At 40.5% G+C, this 21,436-nt stretch overlaps 1 protein-coding gene across 6 annotated transcripts in view; it reads right to left on the reverse strand.

Annotated features, from left to right (window-relative positions):
- Nucleotides 1–21,436, reverse strand: part of add3a (adducin 3 (gamma) a) — a 75,100-nt gene that overhangs the window by 21,654 nt on the left and 32,010 nt on the right. For all 6 annotated transcript variants that reach the window (XM_055041077.1, XM_055041076.1, XM_055041080.1 and 3 more), the window contains exons 2-5: nucleotides 15,955–16,201; nucleotides 2,747–2,885; nucleotides 1,997–2,148; nucleotides 1,019–1,099 (exon numbers count right to left, since the gene is read on the reverse strand). In XM_055041077.1, coding sequence (XP_054897052.1) covers nucleotides 1,019–1,099; nucleotides 1,997–2,148; nucleotides 2,747–2,885; nucleotides 15,955–16,149 — 567 coding nt within the window. In that variant the 5' untranslated portion in view covers nucleotides 16,150–16,201. The remainder of the gene's footprint in view (nucleotides 1–1,018; nucleotides 1,100–1,996; nucleotides 2,149–2,746; nucleotides 2,886–15,954; nucleotides 16,202–21,436) is intronic.

Genomic DNA, 21,436 nt, shown 5'->3' on the forward strand with positions numbered 1-21,436 from the left:
AGCAAAGTTCAAGGGTGAGGGCAATAACAGACCTTTGTTACCAAGACGAGAGCAGCACTTCTTTTCCCAAGGCTGGGTGATTTGAAGAATCTCAAATGCAAGACTGAATCAATAAATGAAGCTTAAAAGTCCAAGAAATCCAGAGTAACAGCAGCAGAAGCCAACAAATAAACACCTGACTGTTTACGCTGATGTTTGAGATAAAACACTGACACCAAACAATCTGTGAACCCAAACCAGAGGTAAATTATCTTCTTCCTGTTTGCTGTATCTGATGACGGACAAAAAAAAAACAAGCTACATTTTCCAGTGTCACACGTTTCTGCAGATTTCACCAACTCAAATTTAAGATGTTTTAAGAATTTTCTGAAGGCCCTCATGAATTGAATTTAAATCCAAGACATAAATGTACAAAATCAAAACTGCATACTTAGTGCACTCGTCCTCACTTTTAGCACAGAATGAATGTTGGCGTCGTTGGCAACAGAAGTGAGCTAGTGGCAAAGTCCAACGCTGTCCAGCCGACTGGAGACAATTTACACTTACCAATGCCGGATGCCAAAACGCTAGCTAGCAAGGGTTTATTAGCAGCTACTTGGCATTAGCCTAAACCGCCTCAAGTCAGAACGCAACGCAGATGTTTGCGTGTGACTCAAGATTTAAAAGTCCCACATGAAAAGTAAGAATAAGAATATACAAGATAGTCCTGCCATGACAAAATGTAGGACCTGCGATTAGCCAGCTTACATATTTCTCTAATTTAAGACTTTTTAAGGCCTTCAATACAAATACATGGATTTAAGACTTTTGAAGGATGCGGGAACACCTTGCGTCAACACGAGTGGGGCCAGTGACTCCGAACATAACAAATACAGATAAACCCAGAGGAAACTTTCTGTAAATGAAAGATTCATATCAGGCGTACCTGACATTTCTCACATTTCTCAAGTCATCGGCAGCAGAGCAGCAGTAAGAACTAGAGAGCAGATCACGCTGCAGCAGCCTGAACGTTTCTTACCAGGTTTGATGCAGACGCTTCAGCGAATGACAGACCTCTGGGGATGATGAGTATGTGGTCCTGTTCTTTACTCACTCGGCCCTAAACGGGGAAACGAGAAGGTCAGATGTTGGTCTTTTTTGAAAAAATGTCAACATAAAGCAAAGAGTGAATTTCTCTAAAATCTAGTTTCCTTTTTTTGTGTTCCTTCGGACAAGCTGCTCTGAAATGAATAACTGCGAGCTAAGAGCGCTTATGTTTTTTTGTTCAGATATTTTCAAGGAACATGCAGTTCACAGATTTTTCTTCCAATTAAACACCAGAAATAAAAACAGTTTTTTTTTTTTTTCATGATTTAAAGATTTGAGAAATAGCCATAAGTTCATATTTCCAGCTATATTTGGTGGTATATTTGTAAGCATTAAATCACTGAGTCCATTTGCTCCGTGGGCATTTCAGTCACTCAATCAGACCTTGGTAAAAATGAATAAAAAGCCAGAAAATAGCTAAATATTTTAGTTCATTACCATAATCTTTAAGTTAAAAATGTGTAAAAAAAAAAAAAGATCTCATGTTAGAAATAATTGTTGGTGGCCATCATTAATGGCTTCTCCACAAATCTTACTACATAAATGGGGCATTTTTTAATTTTTATTTATTTTCCCTGCACTACAGAGTTAATGTGACAGTAGCTGCAATAAGAAATGCAATTAAATTTGCAGGTCAGTTTTGTTAACAAAAAAAAAACCCTAACATTTTTAACATGTATTTCTTCCCCCACTTACTGAACATACTCAAATAAAAGCTGTTTATTTCCACTGAGAGATTCTGCTACTCCTACAAGAGATTTATCTATGTTGAGGCTTTTTTCTCGTCTTCACCGCATACGGCAGGCGCTGTAGTGTGTGTGTGTGTGTGTGTGTGTGTTGTGTGTGTGTGTGTGTGTGTGTGTGTGTGTGTGTGTGTGTGTGTGTGTGTGTGTGTGTGTGTTTTACTTACTGTGATGTAGGAGTTGGCGAAGTGGGCCCAGCTGAACAGGTCCACCAGTCTGTAGAGGCTGGCCAGTTTACAGCGCGTCAGCTTCTCGCCTTTCACCATGGAGGCGAACTCCACCCCGAACAAGTCATTGATGGGAGTCACCATGCCCAGACCTAAGTCAGAGAGGGAGGAAAACAATTTTTAAAAGATAATAAAAAAAGGCAGGTTATAAATGCTGTTTGTATGGATGAGGAGGTTTTAGAAAGAAAAACGAACTTCACTCAGGAACTAACCCTTCTAGACACATCTGGATTTTTATCTTCTGATCCATCGGGCTCCTCGCTGGAACCCTAAATTACTCTGCGATGTTATTCAACCCCGACCCCTCCTCGGCCGTCAGCCTGAGTATCTGTTAAGGAGGATCTGAAATGAACTGCTACATTGCCTTCGACGTCTAATTCGGCATTAGCTGTGCATTCCTGCGCTCTGATTGGAAGCAGACTTCGCATATGGACTCTTGGACGAAAACCGGAGGAGGATCAAAACGCGGTGAAGTATTCCCGGCTCTTCCGGAGTCTGGAGTCGGGACGTTTAAGAGCGTTGAAGCCCTCAGGCCCTCGTTTGGAGAAGGATCCCTGTTCTCCCGATACTGATGCCGTGACGTTTTTCTTTTTCATTTTTATTCTTTGAGGCCGATCCAAAGCGGTTGCTATCATGAAGTTTTGTGTCTGGTTACTGTGGGTGACGGGCCAGAGCACAACAAGCACTTACTGAGAGGGGAAGTGTTGAAGCCGGCCACCGAGCTGGCCATGAAGAAGTCAGCGATCTGCCGGAGGGCCAGCAGTCCGGTCGGGTTGTTCCCTTTCCGCTGCTGCTCCTGGATCAGACACTCCAGCTCCTCTTTGAAGGCCTGGAGACAAAAAGACACACGAGCCGAGTGAAACTTGTGTTCTCTCAAATCTGTTTTCAACGCCGACACCTCAGTGAAACCGGGCTAGCTTTGCTACTTTTTTTTCACAGATTTGGCTACAATTACAAAATTTGCACACATCGATTTCCATTTCACAATCACTTTTTTTTAATGGGACTTTGGTCAAAAATATGAGCATAAAGAAGGTTCACCATGTCACAATCTGGAGCTGTTGAACTGGACAAATACAACATACGGTGCTTTTGAATAAATGCAAACTCTTTAAACAACTTTTCTATTTGGCGTATTATCCTACCTTGATTTTACATGCAGAAGTAAAAAAATGAAACAAAAGTACTTTTCATGATTTGTTCTGTTTTAAAAAGTCCAGTTCAACCTGAATTTTAACTTGAAGATGTTTTTTAGGAGTGCATTTTGTTAAAAATGAAACAATATTAAAACCACATAATGCATTAAGCATTATTAGATTTTTGTCCAATTAGAAAATTGAGGATGAAAATGAAAACGTCGATGTATTTTTTTTTCATTTTAATTGCAAGACTGAAACAAGTGACTAAAGCGAGCTCTTCTTCAGACAGCAGTGTTCAGAGTGGCAGCGCTGCTAAGCATTGTGGGTGTTCTGCTAGCTTATGGGCACATTATGCCCATAGAAACAACACATGCACAGAAACAGTGCTGGTTAGTTATTATTTCATTAATATTTCACAAGGCGTTGATTTTGCCCATGTTCACATACATGATTAATGACTCTGTTTACTTGAAATTACTGCTATTTTAATTTTAACAGAGTTGTGGATGGGAGGTTGAAACAAATATTGTAATTTCTTTTTTTTAGGTAAATGTTCAAACATGAATATTTTCAAGTTAAAAGTAGGGCAGCGACTAACAATTATTCTAACAACCGATTAATCTGATAAAAAATGTAGTGCAGATTTACATTTACCTCTGGAGACTGATGAATTACTAAATCAGTTCATTTGTTTCAATAATCGATTGATTATAATCGATCCGATTATTGATTGGGACCTAATTAGCATTTTTTTTCTTCTTTAATTTAAGAAAGTCTGTTTGGTGCAGAGAGCTATAAACTGGAAATACAAAACGAATACATGGACAGGACGGTGAAACGTGATGGGGCGGAGCCTCGCAGGCAGGATGGCGGTAAAAAGTAGAAACATTCAGAAAGAAACCATGTCCAACAGGACGACTGAGCAGGATGTGTTTAATCGTAGATTAGAGATCCTCCGTGGGTGTCAGTCGGATCAGCATTGGCTGGCCACACAACAAGACGTGTCAGGATTGGCCGAGAGGCTACCTTACTCTTCTACGTTGCCATTGGCTTATGCGTGTGAATGTGCGTGCGTGTCTTTGTTGCTAATCCTCATGTTCAGGCCACACTTATCTGCTGAGTTCAGGGACTCCATTTACTGCATTTCATGTGGACAGTGTCTTATGTAAGAGCAAAAACAAACAGCTGGCCGAACGACCATTCAGCACTGACAGATTTTACGTTTCAGAGCAGGTTTTCTGATCATTTTTTTGCTAAGTATGAAACAATAGAGCAATTATGAGACTTGTCGGGGAATATGAAAATCAAAGCAAGACCAGACTGTAGAGGTAACAACACAAAACATCACAGCAGGTATCTGTTGTCTGTGACTTTCAGGAAGGTGCACCAGCCTCTGTTTACCTGCTAATGTCATTAAAGCTGTGACCAATGCCAGGGATTACCCAGGTGGAAACAGCTTTATGATTATGCTACTGCAATCCACTACAACATTTAAGGTTTCACACACTTCATTTTGGGTAACTCCATCGAGATTCTTCAAACTAAGCTTCATGGTCCAGATCAGCTCCTGACTGTTCATAAATATCATTGAAAACCAAAAAGGCGACTGCAGAGCTTAGGATGAAAAGGTTCTCTGCTGCTGACTTACAAAAATAAAAAAACAGATCTCTTTTACAGCAGTTCACACTTTCCATTTTATTTCTGGGACGTTTTTCACACATTTCTTTTTTTTTTTTTTTTTGCCATTTCCTGGTCTGTAGACATAATCTTGGGCAGAAATCACTTTGTTTGAGCTGCTGCTTAATGTTGACTAAATTTGGCTCAACGTTTATTGAGGTTTTCACCAGCTGCGCCTCCACCTATCCATTAAAATTCCAGGCTACAATTTGGAAACACTCCAACTACAAAAAGGTTCCTTGCTGCTACATTTAAGAGTATGACAAAATGATGAATGGCAATCCAATTATTTAACAACAAGTAGTTCCAACTATCATAAATGTTCACATGCAAGTACCAAGAGGTTTAAATTAAATACCAAACCTGTTGCAGGATGAAAAGACTTGTGAGGGAAATTATGCTACTGTAATTATAGCAATCATGCTGCAGGATGAACCAAACAATCCTCAGCTGACAGAAAACACAGTTTTAAGCTTGATCAATAACATGATCACAAGTGTGAATTAACCAATCAGAAGCTTACAAACCAAGACATCTTTGGTTTTCCAAATGTCTTAAAGGCACAGGTGGAATAAAGAAAACACTAGAAAACAGGTCATGACGGTTTTACGTGCAATCACCTCCATTATGGCAACATCAAATATCCATGCCTTCATTTCATCTCGCCTCTAACGCAACAGATGACATGCTCCCAGTTAGAGCTGCGTGCAATTACAGAAACGAGTCCAACCCGTTAGTTTCCCCTTTCCTCTGCTCACTCATCCCTCCAGTAACCTCATGAGAAAGCCCCCTCAGGAGAGACCGCCCCCCTTTTTCTTTCTGTGTTTTTGTTAAAAGCAGAGCAGCCCGAGTGTGACGGGACTCATACGGTCCACACATCGCTGCTGGTCCTGAACACCAGCCAGACATTCCTCCGTCCCAGGTGGTGAGGTTGCCTTAGTTGCCCGGTTGGTTGCGAATGCAGGTTTTGTTGCTGAGTGAGAGTTTATGAGACAATTTTACCAGCAAAAACTTGAAAAGTTTGCAATGAAAGTCTGTGACTCAACAAAAAAAGTTGTTTGTGTGCATGAGAGATTTGACTGGTTGATTCTGGAAAGGGGAAACTTCCAACCATTAAGTTGTACACAGGTTTTTGAATTGGAAGTTGGGCAAGTTGTGATAATTACACGCCAACAATTTGCAACTGACACACAAATACAAGCCTCGTTTGGTGTCTGGGGCGCATTCACACCAGCCCTGTTTAGTCCACTTGAATTAAACTCTGGTTTGTTTGTCTATAAAGTCCGGTTTGTTTGGACCTTTCTCCTCCCCTCATGCCGGGGAGGAGAAAGGTCTTTCACAGGGTTTGGATCGTTTGACAGTGCAGTGTGAAAACGAACCACAACAGCTGAAAATGTTAGAAATGTTGCATTGTTGGTCCCCAATTCAACTGAGTCCACCAAACTAGAAGGTGTGAAAACACCAGAAGATTCTGAGTCGAATTTTATTTGTACAGCATCGGGTCTTCAAGAAGAGCCAAAGGAAAGATTTTGGTTCTAGTAGCTCGAAAAGAATTACCTAAAAATAGCAAGAGAGTTTTGAAAGGAGGAGATTAGCCTGTGGTTCTGGTCAGGTGTTGATGAGCCAACACCAGCAGATGACATGGCAGCTCAGGTAATCATTTGGATTCTGTGCCTCACTGCTCGTCACTTGGATCGGAAAGGATCAGTTTGGACCACTGAACCTCTGGTTCTGTGAAGGTTTCTTCCATTCAACCTTTCATTAATACGCTTTGATACTCTGAACTGACATTTTGAGAACATATAAGCCTATAACGACTTCACAGAAATAAGTTCTGCATGAAATGAGGTCAGGAGATATTAATAGACCTTTTGAAGACATTCTCATTTGTGAAGAAACAACTAAACATTACTATGTGCAAACTCATAGAGAAAATGCATGTTTGTTTGTTTGTTTTTTACACTCAGATACCAAACTTTTCAAACTTGCATCAGCTTGCAGTGACACCAATCAGAAACCATGCGAGGCGCCATGACAACACACATCAAGAAGCGTTTAAGCATCTGGTTCCTGATATGTGCGTGCGCGTTCTCGGAGGGATTATGACAGCGGGGATTAGATTCCTCTCGTCGAAACAGATTAATCCAGGAACATAAAGTGGAACGTATAGTTAATAATTCAGAGAATCCCTCCAACCCCCACGACCCCTCAACATCGTGTCGCTCACACTCACGGACGCACATCTGTAGCAGTGAAAACAACATCACATGACAGCTGTGATGTTTTGGTTTTTTTTGAAGCCTTTCATCACATCTGCTCCTTTCAAAGGCAAAACCAGAAAGTCAGATGAGAGATGAAGTTACGTCATTTCAGCAAACAGAAATAATATCCGTTCCTATGCCAGAGTCAAATTATTGGCTGAAGCGCAACAGTAAGCAGGTTTGTTCACTCTTGTTAAATCAGATCAATAAGGAAATGGATATTCAGCTTTATTGCTAATCTTTTAAAATGAGCAAAGGCATTAAAACGTGGTCATGTTGAAAACGTAAAGTCGAGTGAAAGAGAAAAACTCAATTTGATATTATGTGCTGTTTTGATGTTCTGCTATGAGTCCTCATTACTTCACTTGACTGGAAACCTTGTGTTGGTCTTGCCTTTGCTTAAATGACAAAAAGGCGATAGAGTGGGAATCCCTACTTTTTTTATTTTTACCAAAACAATTTTTATTTTTTTTTGCACGTTCTCTGCTCTCTCCTGTCCTGCTAACCTCTTTTTTTCTTTTCACTGCTGACAGTAAAACAGTTGCACGTCGTTCTTCGGGGAAAGAAACTTGTTACTTTTACTTTCCTGAACTGAAGCCAGTCGGACGCGTCTCTGCTTGCTTCTTCCATGAAGGTTGTGTCACTTTAGATAGCTTCAGCATTACATCAGCCACACACACATTTATGTCTTCATGTCGAGTGCTATCATCATAATAACGTGCTAATTCGAGAATCAAACAGCTGGAGAAAACTCCAGTCACGCTGGAGCTCCAACACTTTCTAAGGAATCAAATTTTTGTGGTTTTGAAATGGTAGCGCTTTGAAAACAGAGGTATAAAGTGTATTTGGGGATTTGGCGAACCACAGAGTGATTTTCTAAGTCATATCTAAAATATAAAAAAACTCCTGCAGCTCTGGAAAATGCAATGCATAGCTGCAATGCTACATGACAAGCTATTGGCTGGGGTTTGCAATACAGCCAATCCAGTATATATTATTTTAGTGCTAATATAATATATTATGTTATAACACAATATAATACTGCAAACGCAAATTATGCTATTAAAAAACACACCTATTTGTATTTGTGACACTATTCAGAAGTGTGATTTATATCACTAAGCTGCACACAGTAACTGCATTTAATCATATTTTCAAATATATTAATATTTAACAGTCTCATTGAACAAATGGTGAACAAATACATACGCGCACACACCCGTGTGTGTGCACACACACACACACACACACGGCAATTCTGACAAACCAAATGGTTTTGGGAGTTTTCACTGTGAAAACAAAAAAATCTAAATCCTAAAGATAATTATCACTCAATTAAATTATGATCATTTATCCATGTTACAATAAAGACCCACCTGTATTGTAATGTGGGTGTTTTTCCAGACTTATCCAGACCTGGAAAACGCCTGAAGAAGACTTTCATTTCATTCTCACTCCAACAAACATGCCTCACAGTTCACCTTCAGGAGCACACCAACCTGAATTTCCATTATCTGGCATCCTTAAGATGCTCTAATAAAGTAAAACGGATAAGGAGGAACGGCAGGCTCCACATGAAAGCCCCGAAACAGAAAAGACAAAAGCGCCGCAGACAAGGACACACACTCCGACTCGGCAAGCAGTCTGAGGGGAGACCAGGCCTGTAATTTCATACACGGTCTCCCAGTTACATAAACACAAGGCTGCTTCTTCAGGCCTCCGACATCACACTGTTAAAAAGTGGAGAGGAGCCGACAAGCGAGCCTGCCAATGGCATTGATCGTCCCCGTTTCATTTCAGAGTGTGCGTCGGTGAAAACGCTCAGAGGCTGAATCTGCAACAGCTCTCTGCTGTCTGTTTTACAAGGAGAGCGCAGAAATCACAGGGGGAAAGGAGGGATAGATTTATATCGACCTTTGAAATAATAAAAAAAGTAAGTTTGACAAAATGAAGGCAACAATCTGATCCTAAAAAACATTGTTCTTCTTCTTCCAGTATGATAATCCTTTCTAAAAAATACCACAGTGTCATCGTCTTCACACAGAAGTTAGAAAACGTATAAAATGTTCAAATCACTTCTATTTAAAACACATATTTATCACACTGCTATAATGATTTTATCTGTTGGCTATAACAGCTATAATAATAATGTTGTCAATTACATTTATTCACTACTTTTTAAAATTTTCGTAGATTTAAGCAAAACATCTAAAACAAACCCAACCTAGCATTGGCAAGGTTTTTCAAGAAAACGTTGTTGTGCTACCAACAGATGCGTCACATCTTTACCTTCTGAACCGTCACTAACTCGACTCCCAAACCGTCTAAGCAAAGCTTATGTCTCTAATCTTTATCTGATCTCTACCAAACACAAAAAAGTTGGCTTTGAATGCAAACGTGACTTTATTCACAACTTCCAGTTAACCCCCAAAAACAGCATCAGAGGTCAATGGTACATTTAATACCCTTGAGGGGAGATAGATTTGCAGCTTCCCAACATGCAAAACAACATGAAAAATAATGATGCATGCATAACTCATATGCTCTTTGGAAACAAGAATATAACAAATGATAATGACAAATAATGAAAACAATCCAACAAAAAACAAATCATCTTCTGCATCTTAAGCTCTCCTGAAGGACAGGGGAGACTTTTGAAGTTTAAGGAATTGCTTCTCTGTTGGAATTTCAACAGCCTGAAATTCCCAAAGGGAGACCCGACCGCCAAAGCCTGGCTCAGAGAGGAAATGTGGAAATGCTTAAAGACGCTTTGCAGGATCTTCTACCACTAAAGTTCTATCAGATGAGATCTTCAGGACTCAAGCAGGAAAACACAGTGAACAACACTTGAGGCTTTTCCTTCACAGGCGGTGATTCTCATCAGAGACCATCCAAGTGCCATAAATCATCCGTGGAACATGTGGGGTACCACAGAGACAAGTGCAAATGTCTCTGTGACTAAATCACTTTCATTGGACAAAGAACAAACTGCACCGTTTGAGCTTCGGATGTAAAGACGAAGAAAAGGAAGGAGAGAGAGAGAGAAAAAAAAAGCAGGATGAGCGAGGGTGCTTAAAATAGAAGCAGCATGTGGAGGAACAAGTCCAATTCAATTTCATCTAAATTTAATCTGGTGCTCGTGATGGCTTTCGCTCTCCCCAGTCCCAGTCATGGTAAACCCAAGCCACTAAAGACAAACATAGAGAGAGGCTTTCTGAGGAATATAACAAAAACACATTAATACCCTGATTTAGCAACGGTGACATCATAAGTCTCTGCACCAAATAAAGTCTGTTTTTATGAACTCATGTGCATAAAAATCTTCTGTGTAACAGAACACCATGTAAGAGAGCCTCATAAAAGCCCTACAGGCACATTTCATCATGTGGATGTCATTCAAACCAGATACAATTACAGATACAGTCTGGAGAGACCATTTTCTGTGACTTCTACCTTAATGCCAGAAATGATCATGTTTAGCAGGAAGTACGATTAAATATAAAAGGATTATTATCAGAATTTTGTTAATGTGGTGGTGCAGAAGAAGAACGACTAGTTTATCATTTCACAAAGTAAAACAAAAGGCATTCATACATCTAAACTTTATTGCTCAAATATCTTTAAAAGCGCTTAAGCAATGTCAGACGTTATTTCCAGTGACCTTCCACTGTATAAAGAGGAAGTTGCTACCAACTGGTGATAAATTTGCTCCTTCCCACGAGAGACAAAAAAAGCTAGCTAACTAGCGAGGGTAAATTAGCAGCTAATTAGCAGTAGCCTCAACCGACTCGAGTCACAATACACAACAACCTTTTGCCTGACGAAAAAGTCCCTAAAAAACCCAAAACATTTAAAAAGTCCTGTCATGACTTAATTTAAGGCCTGTGAGTAACGTATTTAACCCTGCTGCCGTCTTTGCGTGACGATCAAATGTCACGGCCGGACAGCGGAGAAGTGTCCAGTCGTCAGACTGTCAGTTCCAGAAACAACAACAAAAAAAAAACACCAGTGTGATCCAGCAGAGGTAAAACTTATCCCAATGACTCCTATATATTTTACGACCAAGTGAGGGCTAAGGTCAACTTCCTGTTCAAATGTAAGATTTTTAAGGCCTTATTTTAGAGACAAATCTAAGACTTTTTAAAGATGCATGGGCAACTTGATGTTTGTCACTTCTAAATGCAAAGTATTTGATTGTATATTCATGTGGTAAACAGACCAACACAAAGAGGAGAATCATGGAAAGTGAAATGGTAAATGGACTGAATCAGTATGGCATGTATGACTAGCTTTTCCAGTTATACTTGCCATGGAAAGTGCTGTATGCTACTGCCGCGCTCGTTCATTCACAGTCAAGCACGCACACATTCAAACGGATAAGTAAAGGTGGGTTGAGCGCCTTGCCCAGAGGCACATCGACATGTGGCAGGGAGAGGCTGGAATCAAGGCTCTCAACTTTCTATTGCAGTTCAGATTTTCTACCCTCTGAGCCACAATCACCCAAATTACTTTTTTACAAATAGATATTGGCAGTGTAGTCTATTTTCCTTCAGAAGTCACTAAATTAGTGGATAAAATTCCACTGTGTGTGAGTTAAACAGCCGTTACAGACAGAGCTACAATTGGACGTCTTAGACTGAGTCATGTTAATGTGTTGGGATGGCCCAGTCAAAGCCCAAACCAAAAATCAATTTAAAAGTTGTGGCAAAACTTGAAAAATGATGCTCAGTTGTTGTTTTTTTTAAATGAAAATAAATACCAATTTGACTTAACAATTATACGCAACTCTGTATTGGTCTGTCACCCAAAAAAATAAAATCAAACAATTATATTATATGATGAAGTTTGAAGCGAATATTTTTCTAAGGCTTTTTGCATTTTCTGCAATCAGAAACACATTTTCTTTCACATTAAACTCCCCGGCAGTTTGAAGTGTTGCAGCTGAACACCCATCAAATAATTTCCCCTGACAAAATTATTTGGCTACAACTAAACCAGAGTTTTGATTTCTAAAACGTAAACACAGGTGCAAGCAGGAGAGGAGTGAATGAAGTCGTCTGAGTTTATCCAGTCCCGCCTGAGCTACAACGCATTGAGCTCAAAATGAAACCCGCCGTCTGATCGGTCGCAACGTGTAATCTGCAACCGCCGCCAGGACCATAAAACGACAGCGGAAACAAACAGAGCAAAGGACGGGCGGAAAACAAAAGGAGAGGAAACCCAGCCGATGACGTACGGCCCTTTCTACAAAATAGGACACATGGAGGAGCAGACATAATCCAGCCGGTGTCACACAAGTCGTTGTTGTGTCTGAATATTGGAAAAGCACGTAAATTTCTCGTTGCATCCATAATCAAAAACATTTCCCTTTTGGTTTCTAAGAGCCACAGGTTGCAGACCCCTGATCTGAGCTGCCAACACCAGACAATTGAAAACATACAAAAATTGAAAACATAGAAATTTAAGATTCACATAAATCACCAGCTGAGTAGCTCTGCCTAAAAAAACAAAGAAGGCCGAATTATGAATTGAAGTACGCCATTTTTAATAGCAGCACAGTAATTTATGGTGTAATTTATCCCTTTCTTTACAGTATAAAATTCTTAATTTAGGTTTTTTTTTAATATTTTTTTTTTATTATTTTTGTGTGAATCTAGGTCTCTTTTCACACCTGAATTTTCCCACAGTGGCACGATAAAGCACCTTTCTACTCCATTCTGCTACTGATAAAGGATGGAAAAGCGGTTGCTTTGCTGGACATTTTATTGACGGTCGATCAGACAGATAATCAATAACTTCCCAGCAAACTGTCTGCTCAGGGCGGCGCCCTCGAATGCACCCGGCTGCTCGCTCTGCTGCGTGCCTGGTGCACCAGCAGGGAGTGAAGGCGCTCTTTCCCTTTCCCATGCTTTAAGACTGGCATTCAAGGAAACCACACTGAGCATGTGCAGAGAAGTAATTACGTGTTAAAGTCAGAGCAAGAACGGGTAAACACAAACATCCAGTCAGGCCAAAAGACTTGGGGCTGCACAGAGGTTTTCCTCCAGATGGACAATAACGCTAAACATTCAACCAGATCCACACTGGAATATATTCATACGCTAGAACAGCCTAGTCAAAGTTCAAATCTAAATTCAACTAATAATCTGTGGTGAGCTTTGACAATTGATGTATAAAGACAATCTCCAATAAAGATAAATGCGTCCCAGCTGTGTCGCAATGGAAAACGTAAAAAGGTGAAACAAAAGAGCTTCGGCAGCGAGAGATATTTCTACTAATTACTGATTAATGCATGCCACAATTCTCAAATTTAAATTAATCAAAACACAGAGTATAAAGTGTGCAGAAATGTTCAAGGGTTGCAAATACTTTAGCAAGGCACTGCATCTGTGTTTGTGCTTTCTATGACGTGAACTCCACATTCAACGGCCGTTCTTATCTCACAGCCGTAAATCTGTCCCTGGCGCTATTCACAGTACGTCACTAGAACTATGCATACAAACACACACACCTTCCACCGCTGTCCAGCTCTGAACGGTTACACGCTCTTCAGTGGGAGACGAGCCTTAAGTCAATACCGCAGAGCAAATATCCAAGGATGGTGGGCGTGTTGTAAAATGCCCAAGCACCTGTTCAAAGGGCGCCGCACAGAACAGCATAATGGCCTGCTGTGTTTACGTGAGCCATGTGAACATGTCACAGTACACAAGGACCAATGGGCGGACGTTAGAGTGATGCGATGCAAGGATTAAGAAATTCAAAAAGGCAAATGAAAGGGAAACAGATTTTAAAAGTTTTTCGAACGGTTGCCAATTACAACGACAGCCGTAACTCTCAACCAGCAAAACCACAAGTTAATAAACCAGCACATTGTTGTACGTTTCACTTTGTACAGAAGGTCCGGATTATTGGCTATTGAGAAACGACTCCTTCCCCGAGGCGTAGACTCTGTTGAAATTTAAAATCTTATCCAATGGCTAACATTTGGCCTTGATTCATGTGACGTGCCAGTTGGATGATAAGAAGCTTGCAGCGTAAACAACCACGGTCCACTGCGAAGAGAGATGTGCCGAGCTGAACCAGATTGTTGTCAAAGTCAATTCAATTGGAACATGGACTGAACTGGTTTGTTCACTTCATGCTAAAACTGAAGGCAGACTACAATTCTAAAACAGAAAATCAACATCATTGTTCACAACTTGTGTTTGCTGGTAGAAAATCTACTGAAGAAATCCTCTTCTATTAGCCCGGCCATTGCCTTCTTGCACAATTCCACTTGATTCAAATCTCCCTGCTACATCTGGACTTTATCCCACTTACTTGGATTACCAAGCCAATGGGTGAACAGAAGAAGTGAACGATGACGTCAACTTTCTGCGCTGCTTTAGAATCGTAGTCTGCCTGTAGTTTTTTTAACTGGCAGTGGAGGGACTGAACAAAGTCATTCAGTTTGTGTCGGCCACACTTTCAAAAACTGAATTGTCATTAACCGCCATCTTTATTCGACTCAGCATGTCTCTCTTTGCATTGGAGGACAGTTGCTTACAGCCCAGGCAATTTCCGGTAAGCTTCAAAGTGTCAAACTGGCGCATTACAAACATCACAGGCAAACGTTAGTGGTTGGGTAAAAATCAAAACTTCAACAGAAGAGACGCCTGCAGAAAGCAATCATTTCTCAACAGCCAAGGGTCCAGACCCTCTGAATGAAGCAAAGCCTAGAATATGGGTCTGGTTTTTATCAGACTACACTTCATCAGCTTTGAAGAAATATTAGAATGGAGCAGAATTGCACAGGAAGGCAATAGGCTGGCTAATGGCACATCAGAGGCTCAAGAGAGCAAAATTTATTGTGTTTGCTCATATTTCTAATCAAAAAGTGACTTAATTATGAGAAAACACGACCAGATTTGAGCAGTCAGAGTTTCGACAACGAGCCTGAGCGGGGGCGTGGCGGCTGGTGGTTTCATCGCGGCTTCAGTGAACTGCTGCGATTCTGCTGCCAGTTTCTCAACATCAACACACACGGTTGCACACTGGCGCAAGTGATGCAGTCGCTGCTGGAACTGATTGAGACATGTCTTGATCAGGGCAGAGTAACGGAACAGAGAGAGAAAACGAGAAGCGATTGCTCAAGTATTCGCAGGTGGCGCGAACGGTTTTAAGTTGCATCTGCCGGCAGTTTGAAGGTTAAACCGGAAAATGAAGTAGGAAAACACTTAAAAACATTTAGTTTAGCGTAACTATATTTCACACCCTGTATTTCACATTGCTCTGAATAGCCTTCAGTCAGCCACAACAGGGCAATTAAATAAATACTTTCACCCTAATGTTTACACCTGGAGGCGAGTACTTGGCTCAGTGGAGGAATTTGAAGCACACAGACGTGGGCAGGGCACACAAATCCCACCAAGTAAAACACCTGTGGCAGCCGAAGCATTCCAGTCCATTTCCTTAATAATTAATCACAGTTCCAGTGTGAGCTTACATGTTTCCCCGCCACAATAAAATTCATGAGGGACCTATATGATGACTAACAACTTTTAATGAGCACATATCACATTGAAAGTGTTTTTATTACAGCTTTCTGAACTACATGACATGAAGCTGCACATCCGAGGCCTTTCACCTCACCGGCTCTGGTTGTAAAGCCAAAACAAGGCCGTGGGGGTCTGACCCAGCAAACAACCACTTAGCTGATGTTGTCCTGATCTCCCAAAAGTAAGGAGTTTGGGTCCAATTTATTGGTGCAACCCTAATAATACATTTCCGCATCTTGACGTAGCCTGGATGAACTTGTCCGCGTTTCCTGCTTTGCACTTACTGGGCTCTGTAGAATCTGTGTGACACGTTTCTTCTGCTCCAGAACGTTAAAATCCTGCCGGAGGTCAGGCGACATGTTTCTGGCTCTGATGTACTCTGGATCGTTGACGTTGACCCGGTCAAAATAGCGCTCCTTGGTGCCGCCGGTGGGCGGCGGAGGAGTGGTCACCACCGCCTGATGGCCGTCCGCACTCATGTCTGCTTCACCTTCGCCGCTTTGCCTGTGGCTGCCGCTTCGACCCCTTTACCTGGAAGCCAAAAGGAGAGACATTAAAGAATATGCTTTGCTTTACCTCAAAGATAACAAGCTATCGGTTCTCTCAGAGCAAAGGATCCGAGGTGAGAAGAGCAGAACTACAACAATGTTGGATTGCAAATCCTGCAATCAGAACAGTTCAGAGATTTGTTTTCTGGGAGTAAAAGTGCCAGACTGCATTTTTCTAAGTTCATTTATTTGCTTCTTTATTTCAAGTGCAAAGACTACGTGCAAATAAGAGTGATCAACAAGCATTTTTCAGGCCCTTGAACCTTTCCACATTTTGTCACGTTAAAATCTGAACAAACTGTGGAGCTTTTCTTTGATTTTTTTCCAAATTGCTAACAGTAAACAAATGTAGGGACCTGTACCATTAGTTAGAATGAGCTTCGCCTGTGACTGCAGCTGTACAACTTTGGTTTTTCTCTACATGCTCCTCTATAAAATACAAATTTGAGGAGTGCATGACTGATACTTATGCTGTTTACAGGTTCTTCCATCTACCACCCTGCTGTTGCCAAATTAAAGACTTTATCACTGTTTTTAGTAACTTTTCAGACAAAAGAAAAAAAAAAAACAGTATCGGCCAAAATTGGAATTGACAAGTCAGGATTTTCACAGATCAGTGGTCGGCCAGAAAACTGCAATCGTTGAGCCCCTACTTTTAACAAGCTCCTACACCTTTCTGAAAAGGTACTCATAAGTTAGTTCTGTCTAGTACATTAATACACAGACCGGAAACCAGACACCCAGGAAACCAGACCAAAAATACTTTTTCAGATTTTGTTGTTTTGCATTACTCTGGGCCCAGCCCTACCCAGAGTAATGGAAAACGCCAGGCATAGGAGAATCAGATTAAACAGCAAACAAGATAATGACTCGTCTGTCATTGGCAGATGAGACGAACAGCATCGTGCTGTGCGCTCGTCGAACAGGAAGGGACAGGCCCTTTAATCGGCCCTCAGAGAGGTACGTTTCATTGTGTTGATGCCGTGTCCCAACAGCGGAGGTTTTGTTTCATGCGCACACACACCCACACCCACACACACACGTCACCAGTACGTGCAGGTCATTCAGAGGGGAGAACGTGCAGGCCTTGACCAGTTTGGGAGCTGGTTTACTCCCACTGTTCATTCTCAGGTCAGCTGGCATGACAACAAGTTCTCTGCAGGATGCACGAGTTGCTGCAAGTTCGTTAAAAAAAAAAAGGAAAGGCTTTGTAGCTTTGCCAAAAGGAAAATAAAAAGAAAATAGAAAATCTAAAAAAAAAAAAAAAAAAAAAAAAAGATTGTCCAGGAGTTGATGGCTTCTGTTAGTAATCAGGTAGTGAATTAGGAAGAGGTGGAGCTAAGAAAATGCTGCCAGATGGTTTGAAGGAAAGCAGGAAAGAATTAAAGAAGCATATCCCACTGATTTCTGTCTTTAGCAACACGACAAGGTTGCAATTTCGTCCTCGCAGTTCCACAAGTGACTCCTTCTGTGGTTTACAGCCTCACTGATGTCACCTCAGTAGGTGAGAGGAAGGTAAAAACGGGGGTGAGGGGTTATTTGGTTTGACAAATGCCACTAAGCAGCTCATTCCGGTCAAATGCCACTTACAGAGATGGCTGGGATTAGCCAAGCGACACGTAGCTCAGCTACATTCTCAGACAAAATAAACCCTCCCACATGGAGAGACGTCGACTCGATAAGAGTCTGTGATAACATTCAACACATTTATGACCAAATACTTTAACATGACGACTTTAAATCAATCAGGTTTTTTTTGTTGCTGCTATTTTGTCCCATTTAAAGAGATCAAGCAAGAATAAAACTAAGAACAAAACTGAAGTTTTATGTGTGTGGAGGAAAACCGATGAGGATCCAAATAACTCAAACCCCCAATGATACATAGTGGTGACAGCATCATGCTGTGGGGATGCCTGTCTTCAGTAGGGACAGGGAAGCTGTAAAAAGACAATGGATGTTCACCTTCCAGTCGGATGACAACCCGAAACAGTCCGAGACACAATGAAGTAGTTTGGATCAAAACATCTTAAAGTGTTAAAAAAACAAGTCTAGTTAAAGTCCAGAATTCGACTGCAACCAAGCAATATGAATAAGCCTGTTGCAATAAGCAATCAATCAAATAATGAATTAAAATGTGCTCAAAACTTTCCGTTCTGATAGATTTTCGAGGGGAATATTGTTTACAGATATTTCATCAAACGTCTCATTTTCGGTTTTGGTGAATGTTGTTTTTATTTCAATTTTATTTATTATTATGGGTTGTTGTGTTATTTTGGATAATTAAAACATATTCCAGTTCCGAGTTCACCGTCATTTACTAAATGAAAGTTTGCTGGTCTTGTGTTGTTATGCCATTATCAACACAATGTTTGAAAATGATCTTAAAACAATATTATCGTCTATCGCAATAATTTATGGAACAATTTATCGTCCAGAAAAATATGTTATCATGACAGACCAATGTACAAATGAAATTTCAAATATTGTCTGCAGGCACTCTCCATCCAGTCTGACAAAGCTTTAATTATTTTGCAAAGAAGAATGGTCAAAAGTTCAGATATATGTGGAAAACCTTTGTGGAATATCTCTACCAATATAACAGAGCATAAAAGACCATAAAAGATCTTCCAACAAAGAGCTGACTCAGAGAGTCTGAATGTCAACACGTTAGAGTACTTTTCTTTTGGAGAAATTGTCAAACTTCAAAGATATTCACAAACTTCACAAATCTGTCAAAATGTGGAAGCTTCAACAGATGACAAAACTTTTATTTTGCCAAAAACAAAACCCAGTTAAAACCTTCTGGGTGGACTTGGTACACACTGACAAAACACACAAATAGAAAAATATCAACCATCATCTCACTCAGAGGTAGAAACTGCACACACAAAGAGCCTTGAGCCACAACTTGTCATACACCCATTACTTCCTAAGTGGTTTTTACTTCTAAACATAAACCAGGAAAATAGGAAACATTGTACTTTTTAACCTTCTTCTCCATCTAAGACTGATTTATACCACAGAAATGAATAAAAGACCTCACAAGAAATCCCTCTGCAATTGAAGGCAGCTGGGGGGAATCGAGTTATGTAACCCGATGCAGAATTCATCATCCTTCCAGCAGAGCTCTGCTGACAGAGGACTCACATGAACAGAATATAATACAGCAAAAACAAAACAACTGAACCAAAGCAACAAAAAATACAAACTGAAGTGGGTGATTTAAGAGAGTATATCTGGGATGTTTTTTTTTTTTTGATACATTACTGTGCAGTTTTTGATCTGCTGGTGTTATCTTAAGATAAATCAAAGCCAAAAGTGAGCAAAAAAAAAAAAAAAAAAAAACAACAACAGCAGCAAAAAAAATCTTTCTAAAAAGGTATAAGTAGAATACTTTGTAAAACATCTGTCAGGAAAAGCCCAGGCTTGAAACTTGCTGCATGAGTGGGATTCTTGCATGGCTGAATGCAACAGTTGGAGCCTCACCAAAATAAAGTAACATCCCAACTCACACTCAGCTCCCAGCAAAACACACACACACGTTTCCATGGCTAGCTTTGTGGGGACTTTCCATTGACTTCCATTCTTTTCTACAGCCTAAACCTAACCCTAACCATTACATACCTAACCCTAACCAAAACTTAATCCACACCTTAGTCCTAAATCCAACCCCTGACCCAAAAACAGAGTTTCTACAAAAATACCTCCCAATGTGCCGGTCAATAGATAATTGTATTTCCAAATCCCGGAAATATTGAATGTCTCTGAGTTGAGGTGGAAAGTTCTTTGCTGCTTTTTGGTTTTGTTTGTGTTTCCCACACCACCGCAGGTGTTTGGTTCATTTGCACAAAGCACACAAAGACTGTTCTCTCTCGATCAAAATAAACTCAGTAACCCACTGGAAGTTTAGACACAACGGCCCGTTGACACTAGCGGACTTTGCTGGATGGGAATTGATCTGGACCTCGCAGATGTGCGGCTGATAGATGAGGCAGGCCGTGTTTACGGAAGGGCGCTGGAGAGCGACATTAGCCCCAGGCAAGGTTACCCCCACCTCTCACCCCGTGACCCTCAATGACCCTTTCTGCTGAACACGCCATGACAGCGATGCAAACAAAACAAGACTACCATGTTCACTCCAAGCCACAAAATCAATAAAACAACAGCATCACTGTAATTTCTGTCGTTGGATGAAAATGGAAGGTTTTTCATTACCAGTTTAAACAAAAAACAAGTTTTAATATCAGACAGCTCAGAGTCCTTTTCCTTCACAATTGAGTGATTCATTAAATTATCTTTTAAGTAAAAATTGATTATCTAAAACCCGATTTCCAAACTAAATGTCGGATTTAGTCTGGCACGTGACATTCTATCGTGTGAATGTGAATAAAGCTTTTTTGTTTTACTTAAAACGATGTGTTTTTGCATCATAAGGTTCTTATTAGCAGCAGAGGTGCATTCTAGTAGGACTGTTTACTGACATTTCATCAAAATCCAGTGCTTGTTATCAAGAAAAATATTAAGCAGGCACCGTCAACCAGATCCTGTAATGACTTGGTATTTTAGACAATTTTTCCACTAAACTGCATTGATGGACCAAACAGATGTATGGAAAAAATGGAGAGCCAATGTAACTTTATGCCTTCCTATCCATAAACGTTGTTTCCATTCGCAGAGGTTACGTAAACTCTGAGCTGACATTAAAACCAGACAACAATACAGATCACGTCACAAAGCAGACACCTTGATGTGGTTGTTGGTCATAACCAGTTACTTCCAAACAACCTCCAAAGTTGCACATTAGGGTTAATAACTCGAGCTAATCTCTATTTTCTTGTCGATGTCTATGATGCTATTTTATGCATTCACTGCTACTTTGAAAGAAAATCAACTTTTACTTAGTGGAGATGCTCCAACCTGGCTCATGTTTCCTCTTCTCCTTATTGGATAAATATGGCTGAACTGTTAGAGTTTGATATTTGGAACCAGTGTTTGCATGTCTCTACACAGATGTGCAACACGAGATCAAGAAATACTAATCTCATTCGCACCAATCACTGAACGAATTACGCAACACATGGTTCATTTCTTCTGGGAATGTGTTTATGCTGGAATGGAAACAGGGAAAAAAAGGCCCTAGTTCTTCAAGTCCTGCACACTCATTTGAAAAAACAAAACAAAACATGGGGTACTTTGTAGGAAGTATGGCAAAAGATTC

This window comes from Poeciliopsis prolifica, unplaced genomic scaffold (assembly GCF_027474105.1).
Source record: "Poeciliopsis prolifica strain line A6 unplaced genomic scaffold, Auburn_PproV2 SCAFFOLD016, whole genome shotgun sequence".
Lineage (NCBI taxonomy): Eukaryota > Metazoa > Chordata > Actinopteri > Cyprinodontiformes > Poeciliidae > Poeciliopsis > Poeciliopsis prolifica.